The sequence below is a fragment of the Plecotus auritus genome (assembly GCF_963455305.1).
Source record: "Plecotus auritus genome assembly, chromosome: 7".
Classification (NCBI taxonomy): domain Eukaryota; kingdom Metazoa; phylum Chordata; class Mammalia; order Chiroptera; family Vespertilionidae; genus Plecotus; species Plecotus auritus.
In genome coordinates, this window is record NC_137774.1 from 18834386 (window position 1) to 18854065 (window position 19680).

The 19680-nt window shown below is 35.3% G+C and overlaps 1 protein-coding gene across 3 annotated transcripts in view; it reads right to left on the minus strand.

Moving 5' to 3' along the window:
* HELZ (helicase with zinc finger) overlaps positions 1-19680 on the minus strand; it is a 133780-nt gene that overhangs the window by 79741 nt on the left and 34359 nt on the right. For all 3 annotated transcript variants that reach the window (XM_080681334.1, XM_080681333.1, XM_080681332.1), the window contains exons 7-13: positions 17598-17654; positions 14241-14292; positions 12790-12865; positions 10594-10792; positions 10030-10137; positions 8668-8965; positions 1414-1681 (exon numbers count right to left, since the gene is read on the minus strand). In XM_080681334.1, the coding sequence (XP_080537460.1) occupies positions 1414-1681; positions 8668-8965; positions 10030-10137; positions 10594-10792; positions 12790-12865; positions 14241-14292; positions 17598-17654 (1058 nt within the window). The remainder of the gene's footprint in view (positions 1-1413; positions 1682-8667; positions 8966-10029; positions 10138-10593; positions 10793-12789; positions 12866-14240; positions 14293-17597; positions 17655-19680) is intronic.

A 19680-nucleotide genomic window follows, 5' to 3' on the forward strand; every position in this document is an offset into this window, starting at 1 on the left:
TTGAGCATCAACCCATGAACCAGCAGGTCACTGTTCGATTTCCGGTCAGATAACATGCCCGAGTTGCAGGCTCATTCCCCAGTGGAGGGCGTGCAGGAGGCAGCTGATCTCATCATTGATATTTCTATCTCTCTCTCTCTCTCCCCCTCTCCCTTCCTCTCTCTAAAATCAATAAAGACATTTAAAAAAACAAAAAGATTCCTGTAAGCTTGTAAGCTCTGTCTCATCCCAATATTTATGACTTATCATAGTGTTCCTTTCTCAAGGAAAAAGAAACTACAATAATATAAATAAAATGCATGCATATTAATAATGTGAATAATGCATATGATACAAGCCACTGTCCTTGCTATTTGATAACTGACCATTTCATTAGAACTGTCTATAGAAACTGATGTCTTTTAAGAGACCATCAATAGGCCACAATTGAAAGTCTTAGAGTAACGAAAACTATACATATTCTAATTTTGTAAATCTTACATGTATTCAATTTGAATAAAATACTTTCCAAAAGTTAGATCATATTTAATCTATAGAGTAACACAATGTATCTTTTAAGTTTTCACTTTTCCTTTTCTGAATATATCCCTCAGTGAGTATTCAATATCTATTAATAATATTAATGATAAGGTATTGATAAGGCACCTTGGGACCCATGTAATTTTATTAACCAGTCACACCAATAAATTCCATAAAAAGGTGGGGAGGAGAATAAGGCAGCTTGGGAAAGAAAAAATGTTGGTTAGGGAATATTTAAAGGGAAAACTACTTATAAAAATGTGTTCGTGCCTCATAATTGTGGTTCAATTTTTAAGGTTTGTTCCATTTTATTAAAAAGCAGAATGCTACTACCAAATACAACAACTATTTCATTAACATCTTCCTTCACTCAAACTTTCATTTCTCAGATTACCTTTTCTATAATGATTCAAATAAGTTTTTCATTTAAACACTTGGTCTTAATCTATGGAATATGGATAAAATGTAAAATATGTTAAAGCATTTATAAACTGCTTTAAAGGTATTTTATTATTATCAAATAGTTTTCCTGAAGATTTAAATCATTTCATTCTTAAAATTCCTTTTCAAAATATGTAGTTTCTTTCAGTTTTTGTACATTTACTAAACAAATATTCACTGAGTACTTTCCCTGGCTACCATGAACAGAAACCTCCAAAAGAACTGGGACCACATGTTTAGACTCCCAGCACCTGGCAGAGTCTTGTGGAAATGAACTACGTACAAAACACTAGGGCTACGAGGATGGGCAAGACACAGTTCTTGCCTCAAGAAACTCATATACAGCTACTAAATTACTGTCTTCACATAGGAACACCTCCATTTTCAAAACGAAAAATAACATCCAAAGGGTAGATAACCAAAAACAAGAAAAGTGTTTCTAATGTAACTTACTTGCTTACTTCTTTATACTGAGCTATCTCCTCAATATAAAGAAGGTCATGCAACCGTGACTGATAGTTTGTCTTGGTCAATGACTTGTCTAAAACAGACTGGGTAAATAGCTGGTCAGCAGAGAGAGGAATTTGGTATCTGATAAGAAGGCTCTTCTCCAAATCAGTAGTTTCATTAGGTTCAAACTCTATAATAGTCTTAGAAGAAGAATCCCAACGCTTAGCTGTGGTTACTAGCTGTTGTTTTGCATGCATCAGGTACTCAAGATCTAGATGGAAACAAAACACACATTTATAAAAGAGCACAACATTAAAATTACCAAATAATGCCCTGTACATTTGGTAAGAGAATTCTATATGCTAAAGCTCAAATTCTTAAAAACAGAACAATATAAAAACCCATTTGACAGAGTATTTTCCCCACATCAGAAATATTTTTTGTCTAGCTTAACAAAATAACATAAATAGGAATCCATATAGAAAACATCTTTTTTAACACCAGACTAGGACATTCTAGAAAGTGTTATTAACAACTTAAAAATACAGATTAACATTTAGAATTTAACTCTCCAGTCAAGAGAAATCTGATCTAGGAAGAAGATATGATAAATTCCTCATAAGACAAAAATCTATCAGGTGACAATCACTTTTCTCCTCCTCCAACCAATACCTGTCCCATTATAGAAAGAGAAGATCAGAAAACTGTGAAAGGTTAAATCTCCTCTTGTGTGGTAAAACACAGTGAAACTCTGAAAGTCAACTTACAACAAACAAAACCCTTTTAGAAAATATTCATGGAAAACACCAATAATTCCACATTAAAATGAAATATGATGTACCATTCAAATGCCATCTAAAAAAAAAATCCAGTTTAGCCTCAGTTACATTATACTGTAAGTAGGGCACAATATCAAAATGAATGACTGTTCAACTCTGCCGAATACCAGCACAGGGTGAAATACGTTGTAACACAGATTCTGAGCCCTGGGTAGCCTCAGTCTGTCTGCAGAACAAGCACGTTACTTTTCTATTGGGTGGAACATACATACACCTATAAATGTGAAACTTAACCAAAAGAAAAAAGGTTCCTTAACTGACTTATCAGGCAGAGATTCCGTTTTCATCTAACATAATTGGAAAGATGATTTCACAACTCAAGTTAAAGTTTTAGGGGAAAAATAACAAAAAACTTAAACAGAGATTAGGGTTAGACTCCGAAGTGCAAAGTTATCGTGTGCTATCTTTGACATAAGAGCATAAGGCATAATGGCCATGTTTTGCTTAATAAGAGATTTTGCTACATTAAATGTTACATATAAATTATAAACATGTAGCCATCCACCAAGAGAAATTTCTCAATATTAGAAAGTAGCTTATTCTAGTATCTTAAGAATGATTACAATGTAAAGGCTCAAATTTAAAAATATAATAAAAAACAAACAGTAATTGCTCTAATCTCTAAACTTTGCTCCTTGAAAAGGCATTTTATTACTATATACCAGTTTTACAATTTCTCAAATGGCAACATAAATGCAACTATAATCATCAAGCTCTAAAGATGGTCTGCTCATTAAACATTTGCATTTTAAAATACTCTGTATGAGACGATGATGATCTATTTTGCAATAGCTTCACAAATACAGCTGACCCTGAACAACAAGGGTTTGAACTATGCAGATCCACTTATACATAGATTTTTTTTCTAATAAGTACTATATATTACTTTTTTCTTTCTTATGATTTTCCTAATAACATTTTATTTTCTCTAACTCACTTTAAGAATACAGTATAGCCCTAGGAGGTTTTGCTCACTGGTTAGAGTGTCGGCCCATGAACTGAAGGGTCATGGGTTCGATTCCCAGTCAAGGGCATGTACCTCGGTTGCAGGCTCGATCCCTGGTCCTGATCGGGGCATATGTGAGAGGCAACCAATTGATATGTCTCTCTCACATCAATCTCTCTGTATCTCCCCCTCCCTTCCACTCTCTCTAAAAATCAATGGGAAAAAAATATCCTTGGGTGAGATTAACAACAAAAATAGAATTCGAGGTTGGAATAACTAGTCTGGCACAAAATATGCTTCCCAACGTCCCTTGCCCTCTGATTACTGACAACAGCTCTCATTTCAGCCACATAGTTACTATTCTAATAAAGCATCCAAAGGGTTGGTTTGTTTTGTCTTGCAGTATGTAGTACAGAGCAGACTTGAAAATATCCTTAACAGGACCTGGAGAGTGGTAAGAAGAAAGTAAGGAGAAAAAAACCCAGTGTTCTACATACTCAGCACAAGGGCCGGCACAAAATAAGCATGCAATAAATGCATGTTAAATATGGAATTTGCTCAAAACAGCTATATTTATCTAGGACTTTAACAGAATGAGATGAAATGTTTCCCAATTCCAAAATTAGGTAACACACTCTTATCCTTAGAAAACATTTTTGTCTGGCTTTACAGGTCTTGACTGCCCAAATTAACAATAAACTAAAATCCAAAAAATCCCAAACTACCACTTCTGCTATCCATTTCAACATCACTCTTTTCACCAAAACTGATACATAGAAGATAAACACTTCTGAGTTTTTCCATGTTGTCTGTCCCTGTTTTCAATCTCTTTGCAAAGCTAATAAAAAATTAAAACATGAAAGTAATAGCATAGGAGTATTTTTATACATTTTACATGCTTCCACTCAGTTATATTTATCTTTTATTGACAAATATACAATTTTTAAATCTATTTTTCTATTACTTTCTGATCACATCATATTAAATATTACATAACATGTTAATTTAGCAACTAAATTTGGCAGTTGAAGATCATTTTTAGGTCATACTAAATTTTAATGTTAGTGTTAACGTACTCTGCTAGACACAAAGTAGAAAAATGTGTGATACCAAATTTCCAAATTTAAATATAAGAATTAATCTTCAACAGGTTGCTTTCAGAGACAGTCAAAGCAGAATTCCAAATCAATTTTGCCCAGCAAAAATTTTCCATTACTCAGAGTTGTAGAAGGCGTAAATGCAGTTTTCTAAGTAAGGGGAAAACTCACTAACTTCCTTCTTTTGTAGATGTTTTTTACCACACATTTTTGAGAGGCACATCTTTAATCCAAAAAAATTTTTTTGAGAACGTACTGTATCCTTTTCTGAACCCGAATTGTATCAACAAGGGGAAAACACTGAAAAAAATAAAGTTAAAGTTATACATGTTTCCCACTTTGTAGAATTACCAAACGACTAGAGGGGGTAAATTCATTCATGACCTGCAAACAATAAAGGTTTGGATGCTTCGTGTAAAAGACAAACAAAAAAAAACTGTGGCATATTTTCCCAGTTGAAATTTTAATCACCTAAAGTAAGTAGACTTTTTTTAGTTCAATAATGAGCAAAAAATTAGAAATGTCTGCTGTGTGGCCAGCATGGGTCAGTGGTTGAGAGTTGATCTGTGAACCAGGAAGTCACAGTTCGATTCCCTGTCAGGGCACATACCCAAGTTGTGGGCTCAATCCCTGGTGTGGGCGGTGCAGGAGCCAACCAACCAATGATTCTCTCTCATCATTGATGTTTCTATCTCTCTCTCCCTCTCCCTTCCTCTCTGAAATCAATAAAAATATATTTTAAAAAAAGAAGTGTCTGCTATGTAACTTGATTTTAAGTTTCAAGGAGTAATAAATGAATATGACTAAGTTCCATGGTCAAATCAGTTTGAGAGACACTGAGCCCTTAATTACTGAGGTGCACTGTGAATTTCTAAGAGGGAAATAATGCATGCACCATTTCCAAATGTATTTGGACATGAAACTCTACCTATTATTAATGTGTATAACCCCTATTAATTTCTGTGGAACACAGTTTTGGAAACATCAAGCTAATAAATAAATGACCTACCAAGACCCAAATTTATAACTTTATGGAAGAGAAATATACATTCCCAGTATAAATTTAAGGACAAAAACTTACTTAAACAATGAATAGCCAATCAAGTGGAAGAAGTGATATATTTCCTATTCAAATTCTAGTTTCACACCATCACTGCATTTCTGTGTGTGTAAAACCAAATTATATTGTGATATAATTTATAATGTTATCAAAACGGTATAAAAACATAATAAAGCTCAGACCTAATTCAATTCTCCAATTCCCAACTGCCTTTTGGCCAGTTTGTACATGGAATAACACTTTTCTCAGAATTCTAGGCCAAGGAAAATCAAATAATGAACTGGCTGAGGCTAGAGGTGAAATCAGCCAGACTGTCAGTTACATTGTCACCAATTTAACAAAGAAGTTCTTTGCTCTCAATGTCTCTGAATGTTATCCACACAAATATTCCAGGAAAAGATAAAAATGGAAGACTCCCAGTTTACATTTTAACTATTTCAGAATGTTTTATAAAATTGTGATTTCACATAAACAAATCGTTTGCCCTCAATTTTTTTGCTGACAAGCATTCTGCTATAATAATCAAAAAACACTAACTAGTACTAAGATAGACGCAGTAAACAAACATTGTTTTTATGTCCTACTTTCATTTCTCCAAAATTCTGTTGGGACTCTGTACACAGTCACACTGAAACAAATATAGTCACACAATAAAAAATTTAAGAATTTAACAAAAAACATCAAGATATTCAATGACATCAATTTTAACAGTATAAAAATGAGTAGGGAAAAGGTGACATATGTAATACGTTCAACAATGAAGGTTTTTTTTAAAAAAGAATTTAAAAAATACCTGACAAAGAACTAAACATTAGTACAACCAGGTCAGCTAATTTAAGCAATGACAAAATAATCAACCAAATGTCACCCAGCTTGCCTAAACCTAGATTTAAGTTTTCCTTTTTATAATATTAAAACTTCATATCATCCTATAAAATAAAGAGCTAATATGCTAATTAGACCAAACAGCAGAACGACAGTCCGGAAGACCTTCCAGGCGACCGACCTTCCAGATGAAGCCAGGGCTGCGAGGGCCAAGGCAGCCAGAGCTGCAAGGGCTGAGCCCCTTGCACGAATTTCATGCATCGGGCCTGTAGTAAAATATATTTTGCACATTTTGTACTGTTCTCTTGTAAATTTACTTTTCCTGTCCTTGAAAAACAAATTTCATTATGTGAAACTGTTTCAATGTACCCAAATTAGTTCAAGAAAATATTTAACTTTTCTCAATTATTTTCCTTAACTACGTAGAAGTAAAACCTTATTTAAAAGAAAATAGGCTGCCTGGCTGGTGGGGCTCAGTGATTGTGTCTACCCATGAACCAGGAGGTCACAGTTCGATGCCCAGATTGTGGGCTCAATCCCTAGCAGGGGAAGTGCAGGAAGCAGCTGATCAATGATTCTCTCTCATCACTGATGTTTCTATTCCTCTTTCCTCTCCCTTCCTCTCTCTGAAATCAATAAAAACGTATTTTTTAAGTACTCATATAAAAAAATAGGCAAAGATATCAAACTGCAAAGAGGTCACTTAATAGTATTATTTTAAAAAGGGGGGCTATAGTATTGTTAAGTACTCTGCCCAGGGTCACACAGGTAACAAGTAGAAAATCAGGATTCAAATCCAATTTTATTTGACTCTGAAGTCTGTCCACTGCTCTTTTCCTCCAACTAGAAAAGTAGAACATATCTGAGGAAAAGTAGCCAAAGTAACCTCAATCTCTCGAGTCCATGAGGGCGCCTGAAATCCTCTTCAGACATTTAACACTTTATATCATTAAACAAGCTTTTATTAGCTAGTACAGATTCTTGACAACACAAACTATGTCTATGAGAAATGAGTCATGAGTTACAATCCACCAATCTAAAAGCAAACTTTTAAAATACAACCCACATGTAAGCCAAGACATCTTTTCAGAGTTCTATTTGAGGAAGGGATACATGTTGCTCTCTCTTGATTTAAATCTCCTTATGATTGAAAAAGGGTGCTCCCTAGTTATCTCAAGTTCTAGTCTCTAAAAGCAACTTACTAGTACAGGAATAGGCCAACCACAGTACGCAAGACAAATCCAGCCTGCTGTGTTATTGAAAATAGTTTTATTGTAATACAGTCACGCCCATTCACCTACATATTGTCTATCTGGCCCTTTACAGAAAAAGAATTTATGTTAGTAAATATAAACCAAATGTTTTCATTTTGTCAATGATCATAGCTATTTGGCTACAGGAAATAACATTTTGATTTCAAAGATTACTAAGATGACAAAAACAAAATACAGCAGAATAAAAACAAGTAAAAGAAATCAAAGTAAGTGGGAAATCAAGGTGGAATGGGTCTGGGGAATAATTAGCATATATACAAGAGAGTAATGCCTAATTGTTCAATTTGGACACAAATGTTGCTTTAACCTTACCAGCAGCTAAAGTAAAGGAGACAGAACCAATTCCACCTGTTCGCTATGTCCAAAAAGTTAAATCCTAGCATTTGCTCATGAAAAAAACAAATTTTAGTTCTTATAAAAGGGACGGGGGTACAAAGGAAAAAAACATCCTCCCCAATATGGTGAGTTACAGTCAATACCAAAGCAAGTTTCATACAGCTCTGCTACATGAGTGCTTGTTAAATACTTAGTGTTAGGTAAATAAAATAAAGCACCTATATATCTAACCAAGCGCCAAAGAAATGTAGGTTAATGTGACCTTTCCTTTTGGATTTTGGCATAATATTTAGGTGTATGCAGCAATATGGTAATGTACAAGGAAATTCATCATCTTCTACAGGTGCTTACATGTTGAAGCCAGGGACTTCTTCCCAAGGGCACCTGGGTGCAAAGGCAATTGGGTCTCCTTTACACTAGTCAATGTACAAAACCAACTTATGAAAGCTTATATTTAGGACTTTTCATTCGGAGATAATGCACTAACATCATCAAAGTTAATTGGACAGTCAGTCAAACATGGAAATAGACACTGTAAGTGTACTCACAATTACCATTAAAATTATACTCTACCCAAAGCAACATTAAAAGGTTTTATTGTGCTAAAATCATCCTACTTTAAAAATTAAGTTGGGAGACCAAGACAGACGTGATCATCTACTCATACAAGCTTTGCCTGATGACTGTATAAAGAGAACGGGCATAAAGTGAACCATTCTAATCCTACTACATAGTAAATGAGTCAATTCGTTTGAGATTTTTTTTCCTAATTATTCCCTCCTTATCCATGGAACATAGAGGGGCCAATACATATCTTTCAATGTAGTTATGAGAGTCTCTTTTAATACATCATATCAGGGGAAAAAAGTCTAAATATTACCTTCTGTAGAAGCTGCATCAATCATTACTCTTTGCATGAGTACTGGTTCCAATCCAAAGTCGAAAACTATGGTTTGGCGAAAAGTTCCAAATATTTCTGTGTTAAATGCTATCCCGACTTTATACACGTAATGATCTAATCCATTTTGGGCCATCTTTCCTCCTATCCATTCTTGACAGTTTTCTGGGACTTCTTGTGATACCTGGGTAGTACTATCTCCGGCAGATATTGCAATGATACTAAAATGAGGACGATGAGCATCATAAAGCAATGCTACACGATACAGCATTCTTGCAGGCTACAAGGAAGTTAAAATAATTCATTGAGTACAAGGGGGTGAAAAATCCAATTGTAATTGGGCTCTTCAACGAAAATATTTCCATAAGGGAATTTTACTTTCCCATGCTTCTAAGATAATATGTTAAAAATACAAATTGTGCTCATAAGCCATTTAAGAAAAAAAAAATCAGAATGATTTTAAAAAATATGTTGTTAAAAAATAATATATTTATGATGTCAATTATACTTCAATAAAGCTGAAATTTTTTAAAAATGATATATTTATGCTATATCACTAGCTCCCCTGCCCTTTTCTGTGATATGTTCACCTTTCACTGTGGCAAAGGCTATCACTCTGTATGACCATCGACCTCCAACTTTCCATGCCCTCGGCCTAAAAAAGTTTTACCTATCCTCAAGTAGGAAGTCTTCACAGGTGGGCAGTTACCCCTGAAAGTACTGGATTGGGTTCAAGGCTGAAGCTAAATGTTCCCAGATTTTTCACCCCAAGTTGCAGATGGTACAGTGGAAGAAACGCCACCAAAGAGTATACAAACTTTTCCACTGCATATATTTACAGAAATTTTTACTTTGCTTCATTCTTAAAGTTTGAATATTTTACTTCAAGATGGGATGTTCTGTGAAATGTCTCATTTTAAAACCCCATTATTATAGAATTTGTGATTTCATCAAATCAAATGTAAAAATAAGTTGCCATTATTTTAAGATCTTAGAACTGCCAGATTAAACAATTCTATTTTTAAACAGTGAATTATAAGCCATGAACCCCATCCCATGTTCCAAGTTTGGAAGACAACAAATAGAAGACCTCTTTACCAAATCAATAAATAAATAAGCAAGCATCAAAACATCTAGAAAGATTTTATCTCAAAATCTAGAACAAAATTGTACCTTTAAGAATCAAAATACAGAAATACGCGTTAGAAGAACATAGAACCTACGTTAAAATGTACTTACATTAAAACATTTTCAATGCTCTTTTAACACAGAGATTTAAAGGTCAAAAAAGTTTTAAGAAAAATGGAAAAAATTTACATTATTTGAGTAGCACAAAATTCATACCTTACAGGTGAGAGCAAAAGTCCATGTCTGGTGAGACTTTTTGGTGTTGACAGTAACCGTCAAATCAGGATTATGCTCTACCTTTACTCCTTCTACACATTCACTAAGCTGAAAACAGAGAGCAAATAACGTTAACATTTCCATTCCTGAAAGCTCATACAAAACTTCTGGCATACTCAATACATTAAATGTCAATAGTAAGATGTGATGGAACTGTTTACAAAGCAAAGTGTCTTATACATTAATTTTCAGTTTTTTGTTCTTACAAAATACAATAAAGCTAAAATAAGAGACATAGAAAACAAACAAAAAAAATGGCAGTAAAAACTCCCTGAATGAAAATAAATTAATATAATACCTGCAAATCTCCAAACAAACGGCTTAGTTTTACTCTTTATTTTTTAGCAAATAGCTCTACTTTTGCTACTAAAAACACTTTTTCAAGAATCAAGTTCTTCATATAGAGGATAATGAAATAAACCAAAATATAGCACAAAATAAAGTCAAGACTCAAACAAAATCATTATTTAAAACAAACAAAAAAATGCAGTTTATTTTCCTCACCACTTTCTCAGGAGATAATGAATTCATCCACTTTTCTATCAAGGTTTCCATGTAACTGCCTGAGAACTGTTTATTCTCATTTTGCTGTTTCAATTTTATCAACCGTGAAGCATATCTTTTCTGCCATTCTGCTAGTTCTTCCTGGGAATGTGCTGAAGTACACTGGGCACCATACCTACAGATTCCTTGCTCTAAAAATCTAAGTAGAATAGGAAAGACTGTTTTATCATATACTTTGTTGGACCATTTAAAAGATAAACTTTCAGCATTTTCCCTCCAACTCTTCAATAACAAAAATAAAACTTAGTCTCTTGAAAGGCCATATTTATCACAGTGTCTTGCACAGAGGAGGAAGGAGAGGTTTAGAGAACATTTACAACAGTTCGTCAAAACAGCAACTCCCCATATTAACTGACCTTCTCCTTGAGAATAAGGGGGTGCTAAAGCAGAGCATAATCATAACCACCCCACCCACAAAAACCATCACTGAAAAGGTAGCTTCCTTCGTGATGTAACAACTCTATTAGTTCCTCTTAGAGCAGCATTTTTTACAGCAACACTGACATCAAGTGGATTAGTTCGTCAAACACAGGTATGCCCTACTCCCCAAAATGATACGACCTAAAGAAAAGGTTCCACAAAGAATTTCATTCTGGAAAAACTTTACTCTATCAGTAAATTAGCATTTTTAAGGCTTCTACTTTTTACTTTTACTCTTTTCTATATTACTATTACCAATATTTCATTGAAAACATTGGACTATATTAATTTGCTTGAAGTTTTAAAGAATAAAAGTTTTATATTAGAATCACAATTCAAGAGATTAAATTTTTCAATAGCTAAATTCATAAATGTTCATTTTAAAGGTTATAGAATTAATAGTCTCTCAGTGTTTATAACTCAAAAAATTAAACTGACAATTCAGTCAAAAACTGATAAAAATGCAAGATTTTGAACATTCATTTTTTTTTAAGTTTTAAATACCCTGCAGAATTATGGATCCAGCCAATTTTTAAATGACTGAAGCATAATAAAATAAAGCATCTTATTTATGATTTAAAAATTTAAACTATAAATAGCAAAATGAAGACAAGAGTGATATTATATCATAGTTTTTCAACTGGTAAAATATGGATAGTAAGAAATACAAAAGGAACCACAGCACAATTTAAATTATCAAATGGCTCACCTTATTTAAAAAGATGAGTATATATAAAGCTTTTCTTGATGATACACAAAGCACTTGAACTTCAATTGTACTACTTATGAAGTTCTCTTATGCGTCATAAAACATCTTTAAAATCATGCATTTGTTTCTCTTAAGTATGTCTTAGTGAGCCAAATATTTCCTTAACTTTCTACTGCTGTGTTTTAAATTATTTCCCTAGAAACTGAAGATTGGGTATTCTCATTTGGACTATAAATTTTCTTACACTTCCTTTGCATAACTGGATTGTGGTCTACTTCTCCTACAACAGGATGCCACCAGGATTTTCAAAATTCACTACTTAGTTTATTTCTACTATAAAATCAAATCTGATGTCTTAGCTATTCAATCATCAACATTACATATCAAATTTTCTTCATTATCAAAAGCAATCTAGAGTAATGAGATTTTATATCTAAAATCCCACTAGGTACTAGTGCTTATAAAAAGAACTGAAGGGTTCACCTTTCTAAATGTGACTAATAGTTCTTTCCATTCAATACGTAATTATTAAGTTCTGAAAGGTTAGCCCTTCAAATATAAATTACTCAAATTCTTTATAAGGATTACAAGAAGATAGTATATTTTTAAAAGGTTATTAAAATAATTTAACAATTCTTCATCTATTTTATCTTCTATTTCAGTTTATATGAAGTAATTTCAATGACCATAACAGATAAAGTTCACATAAGCAAGAGATCAGCAATTAAATTCAGTCATATTAATCCAACTGATATTATAAAATACTTCTAAACAATCTCCATTTATATCATTGTTTTTGTAATTAACAAAAGACTCATCATTATGGCTTTGATTTTTATATTTTTAATGATAATGACCATTATGGCTTCTGTTTCAAATTGAAAATAAACCATTTTACTCAATCATTATACTTCTTCCTTCACATATTTTCTTTGAAAAAGTGAAGGAAAATTAACTATCCTTTGAATAAAAACATGTCATGGGTTTAAAAAAAAAATTCACGTTACCTTTTACACAAAGTATATTCCTCGCTGCTTGTGATTCCCCTAGGTGGTGGGCGGAAATGCCAACCATTACAAGATCCTAGAGAGTAATCAGGATATAGTCTTATCATTTGAGGCTTGCTAATAATTCTGATATTTTAATGTGAAAAAAATTCTATAAACCCTCCACACACATCATCCCAGATGATGTAAAAAGAACATGATATACTTGCCTCTACCAAAAAAGTAATTGACCAATCAAGTGCGTTAAATCAACCATAAGAAACTTAAAAAGCACTGAAGAAGCAATTACCAAGCAGCTAAGTCAAATCTATGACCCTGACTACCCTAGCAACTGGTGGGCATATTTCCAGTGCAGTCTCTTTCAAACAACTAACAGGGGGAATGTTGGCATGTTTATCATTTTTCAAGTATGAGATGTGTCTCTATTAGGAATACTTCAGGAATGAGAAAATTATGTATCCTGGGAGGAAATTTTACAAAACAAATTCCAGTACTGCATACTGAGTGAGAAGAAGTTTCCCATCACTACCCATGTTCCTCAGGATCTGTCTGACATGTCATTGCATAAAGTAATCCTTTTGCACAACTGAAATAAAGTTCAAAAAGTTGAATTCTAAGGTAGGAGCTAAGAAAAATAACATGTTTACTTCTGCATACAATGAGCTTCTATTTGTTTAGAATATAATAAGTCAGGGAAAACAGGGCTTCAGCGAGAAAAGACTAGAGTTACAGAGGCTGAGCAGGACAAGTTTCCAAGGACCTCAGAGCCATTACCTGTACCTAACCCCCATGAGTCACTGTGCCTCCCTGCCCCACCAAAAAATATAGATATTCAGCCAGGTTGAATTTAAAGCTGGGTTTCATCTCTTACTAGCTGTGTGACTGAGGAAATTACTGGACCTTAATAAATATCAATTTCATCGCCTCTCAAAAAGATGGGGGAGGGCTCTAAGAGAAGTCATTACATATTTGGCGAAAGCCACTACAGCCATCCACAGAATCCAGCAAGCACTCAGTGAAAGCTGGTCTCTCTTCCCTTTCCTCTGGCAAGAGAAGATTTTAGTGGCGGCAGGAACAATTCGGTTTACAGATTAGAACTTCCAAAAAGTAGTTAATTGTACTAGCCTGGGAGAGAGAGAGGATGAAAGACTCCCCCACCCCTAAGGACTGCTAAGAATGAGTTTTACTACGTGGAGGCAAGAAAATGAAATAGATAACCTCTAGAGCTACCTTATACCACCATTACTTCATTATTCTAAGGAAAGGAAGGGGCCAGTGAAAAGAATTGCTTTCATTCACACATTTTTTAGAATTAAATTTTTTTATTTTTATATTCTCTCCTACAACTCCACTTCCATGTACTGTAACTCAGTAAATTTCCTCCCAATTATCAATAAAAAAGCAATGTCCAGATCACCGTTACTAGAAGTTACACAGAGTTTGGTACTTACCCTCTTCTAAATCTTCCACATGATATCCAGAGAGGACGTTACTAGTTGCTGTCTGCAATTTTTGAAATGAAAGGTACTTTTATAATAAGAAATATCCAGTTGATGTCGAATTAAACTTGGACATTTTCAATATTTTTTAAAGCTTAAGTCTGAACACTTAGAAAAATTTAACATTAATATCTCAGATATGTTTTGCTCTATGTTAAACTGTATTTAAACACAGAAAACAGTAATTGTGTGACCCTCATTAAGGAAACTGATAAGATTTCCTACATAAAAATTACCTGGTAGCAAAAGAACAAAGGTCTAAGTCCCCAATCCGGAACCCACAGAGCAGCGCCTTCCATCCACTTACTCCTTTCACTCTCCTCTTCCAAACAACCAGAGAATGACCAGCTAGCCTTTTCTCCTGTATCAAGTGGAGCACCACTTGGGGGCCTCGGAGCACATCCTGCTAAGTCCCCCTCACTAGGGGATGAGTCCTTTTCCACAATGGAGATCACGGCGGGGACCCACTCACTCTGACTTGCTGGTTTTCTTGACTCCCTTGATGCAGATAAATCCTCAATCTGTCCCTTTGGCTCTAAATTTACTTTAAGCTCCACACCCACAATTCCAACTGAGTGCCAGCCATAGCACTTTCCATTAACTATTCCTCAACATTTTACATGCTGATCACTGCCAGCCATGTACAGATCATTGTCAAAAGCCTGCAACTGCCCCTTTACGTTCCCGCCCCTCACAGGTGATCTGGCACATACTGGGTACTCAGTAAATGGTGGATGAATGGCTGGATGCACTTCGAACACATTATGTCCAAAACAAAATTCATCAACTTTACTGCAAATTTCATCCTCTTTCTCTGCTACTTATTTCAAGTTCATAGACTCATCTTCCCCAAAGAGAGCAAGACTGAAATTAAGAAAACCATCTTGAACTCTTCCTCTTCTGTCCTGTTCTGAGTATTCTCTGAATCCTGCCCAACCAGGTGTAGAATGTCACTTATAATCTCTACTCCCACTGCCATGTCCTAGGTAAGGCCCTCATTACTACCTGTCTCATCTATCCTTGAGCCAACTGACTGGCAATCTTACCCTGCACCAAGTCACCTCTAGGTCTTCACTTAGCTACTTCCGTCCTTTGACCTCAGTTCCCACATTCCTGCCTCCCTGGTTTCCCCACAGAGTGTTCACCTCTTCTTTCCCTGCCTGTACTTCCATTTTACAGCACTTACTAACCACAGGCTGCCCTCTGGGTACAGTAGCTTGTGCATCTCAGACTGGTCCATCAGATTGTTTTTCATTAATATCTCAGCTTTCCAAAACTCACAGAACCTTGAACAGCATAGGCACACAGTAAATGCTGAACTGAATCAGGAGGAGGAAATGATATCCCAAGGTGAATTTTGGAATGTCTTATACCATAGAAAGAATGTCATAAATGCTAATTGGGTATAACTGAAACAATAATATCACTATAATTCACATGTTGTTAATTAAATTGGACTTTCTAGATTGGGCTGGAACTGAATCACTATAATAACTCTACTGGAAAATGCCTTCTTATTCTCAACACTGCTTACTAATAAGTTTTTAAAGACAACCCTTTCTTTTTGTAAAATGAGGACTATATATAAGAATGCATATGCTAACAAATCAGTTGTAATTGCTAACATTATAAGGATTCTATTCTTACACAAAAAGATGCATTAAAAGATCTCTTCAAATTTTATGAGCAAGTTCTAAATGCCATAGTCCCACACCTGCCCTTAAAAAATGATTCCATCTACACAGAATCTAAGAATAAAAGCATAATATGCTAATTAGATCAGACGTCTTTCTGGACGACCTTTTGGACAAAGCCAGGGCTGCGAAGGAAGCCCAGTTTCCCAGGTGCCTGCCAGCGGCCACAGGGAAGCCCGGGTCCCGGGTAACAGAGAGAAGCCAGTGCCAGCGGCCAGGGGAAGGAAGGCCTACTCTTGTACAAATTTCATGCATCGGGTCTCTAGTGTATAAATGAAAAAACTAAAACTTGACTTCAAGTATGAATTTAAAGGATCCCCTCTAAAATATTTATCAAAATAAATTTATCAAATATGCAAAAAAGATGGGCATAAAATGTATGATCATAAAATGAAGGCTAAAACATTTATGATTGTTAATTGTTAGAAGGGAAAAACACATAGTGCATTTCCCGCGTCAGCATCTGCAATGGTCTGCGAAGGGGCAGTGGAAGCCTGAGCTGACACTACAACTTGCAGGCTGGGAGGGTCTCAAACACACAACCTGGTTAGAGAGAGAGAGAGAGAGAGAGAGAGAGAGAGAGAGAGACAGAGAGAGAGAAACACGGAGAGAAAGACTCGGCCTTGATGAGTATTTGGTCACCATGGCTTTTAGGTTCCAACGTATTGTGTTTGGTTGTTGTTTTTTATGTGCTCAGTTCCCAAGACAGAAGGGCAAAATGAATTAGCTTACGATCTTCAGTCTTCATTGATGCCTTCAGGGAAAGCAACCAAATTTCATATTGCTAGAATGCCTATAAATACACCATCAAATCTATTGATTTGATATTTTAAATTTTACTAACTAATATGTATTGTTTTTGTTCCCATTAGCTAGCCCTCAGTTCCATGTCTTTATCCTCATCCACTAGCATTTACAAGTTAAATACCAGCTCAGCCCAATCTTTAAATAAAAATTGTTGCTATTTTTAAATGTCATATGCAATAATAAATAAGGGAAGCATTGTTTGTTAACTTTTTCTAGATGGATTTTAAAAAATAATTTCAGTTCACTAACCGAAAGAATAACTACTACTTTGGTTACATAGAAAAGAAATTATAAACAAAACTGCCTGTTTGGTCAGGGGATAGAGCGTCAGCTTATGGACTGAAGGGTCCCAGGTTCAATTCCGGTCAAGGGCACATGCTTGGATTGCGGGCTCGGTCTCCAGTGGGGGGCATGCAGGAGGCAGCTGATCAATGATTCTCTCTCATCACTGATGTTTCTATCTCTCTCTCCCTCTCCCTTCCTCTCTGAAATCAATATATTTTTTTAAAAAAAGAAATTATAAACAAAACTAAATCATTTCCAAAAGTACAGTCACAAAATAAGAGTCAAGTGATATTTGTGACCTTACATGTCACAGTATTATAAATATTAAAAATAAAATTTTACATATATCTACATTTGCATATGACTTGCAAGCTGGGTTACAGAGGGTCAGAAGGTTCCACCACCCCACCTTTACAGCCTGTTGTCTTAGCCTATGCCCAATGATTTTCCAAAATTTAATACAAAACACTTACTAATCAGAATGAGTTAAACTTTCCAAAGAAATACACTGAAATAGTCTTACCTCTGTTTCTGTGAGAAGTGTTTTTAGTCTTGTTAAATCTTTTGTTACCATCCCATTCTGAAAAGGTAAATGAAAAAGGAAAAAACCGATTATTATATTAGTTCTTGACTATGGGGACTTAATTCCTTAACTGTTTCTAAGGTTTATTTGTAAAGAAAACAATGCTACTCCTCACCTCCATTCCCTGTCATTAATCATGATAATCAAGTTAACCATCTATAAGGAAAGTTACGAAGGTTAATTTAACGGAATAAAATATACAGTGTACCCTAAAACACTGTATTCACCTTCCATAAGAGCTTAAAATCACAATGGCTATCACCAAAGAGCAAGATAGGATAAATGAAAAGAAAAATAAACCTAAAATTTTTAAAAACTTTTTTTCCCTAAAACTAATCCTAATATATAAAAACCCTGGGTCTGTCACATCCACAACGACTGGAGGCTTGACCTAACACCCAGGCTGCGCGTGCAGCAGGCTCTGGTGGGTTGGGGACTTGTGGCAACGGGGACGGGGGAGGCGGAGCCGGCACTCACACTCATTCACAACCGCACACACGCGCACACACACAGTGCCCACCAGCTCACAGCCTTTTCTCCCTTTCTTTCCCTCCCTCCCAGCTCGCTCTCAGAACCTCTCTCAGAATGAGGAAACAAAACAGACTGGGCCTAAAGAGACCTGGATGGAAGGGAGGGCTGGCAGAGGGTGGAGCGGCCCCCACTGGCCCCGCCCCCTCCCAGCAGGGAAAGAGGAAGAGGGAGACAGGGAGGCAGGGAGGCCTGGAGGACTGCTGAGAAAAACAAAGAGAGACAGAGACTGGGCGAGATCAGGCTGGCAGGGGAGAGCAGTTGGAGGCAACCAGGCTGGCAGGGGAAGGCAGTTGGGGGTGATCAGGCAGGCAGGCAGAGAGGTTAGGGGTGATCAGGCAGGCAGGCAGAAGGGTTAAGGGCAATTAGGCAGCAGGCAGAGGCAGCTAGGGGAGATCAGGCAGGCAGACAGGTGAGCTGTTAGGAGCCAGCGGTCCCAGATTGTGAGAGGGATGTCCGATTGCCGGTTTAAACCAGCAGTTGGACATACCCCAAGGGGTCCCCGATTGGAGAGGGTGCAGGCTGAGCTGAGGGAACCCCTCCCCATGCACGAATTTCATGCACCAGGACACTAGTGATCTTATATTTGCAAAATAGTGAATTCAATCAGATTCACATAAAATAATGATAGCACTTTAAAGGTAGCTCATTAACAAACCTGATAAAGGAAAATATGCAAAATATTTTCTCTTCTGAAATTCAAATTTCGATTTAAAGGCAAATTACTTCTTCCTAGGTAAAACCGTGCAATATGCTAAGCTTATATAAAAAAGTTCCTTAAAGATAGAATTGTCTTAATAATAGAGGTATATTATCCCTACTTTGAACTACAGAGCTATAACATTTTGCTATATTAATACATTTAACCTTTAATGTGAATTTGGTGAATCAAAAAGCAATGATAAATCAATTAAACAATATACTACACAATAATTCCTTAGAAATAAACTACTCTCTGAGATGAGTCATTACATTACACTCAGCAGTATACTAAGTACTCTCCTAAATTCTTCTTGTCACCAAATGTATTTATTTTGATTAAAAACACAATTTTCTGCCAGATTTTCATAATTTCTATCAATTCAAAAGAATAAGAATAAAATAAAATAAAATAGGGAATTCATGCTATATAGCACAGTATACATATACTTTCTTGCTTTCACTGTTTTTCATTATGATTCCTGAAAAATATCAGAGAATTTTATAACAGTTACCAACTGGTGAGAAAGAGCTATACTATCTTCTTGTCTTCCAATTTCTACAGATTGCCAATTCTAAAGTTCCAAAAAATAGTTTTTTAATTATGTCAACCAAAAACAAACTCTAGAAAATTAAATGCTACATAAAAAAAATTAATCCCGAAGTCTGAATAGAATTAAATAGCTCCATCAGAATGGTCATGAATATCAACTTATACCCACATCATCTTCAAAAATAAAAGTAATTATTATATAGTTTAGATAAATGTAAACATTTTATGAAATAAGTGGCCAAA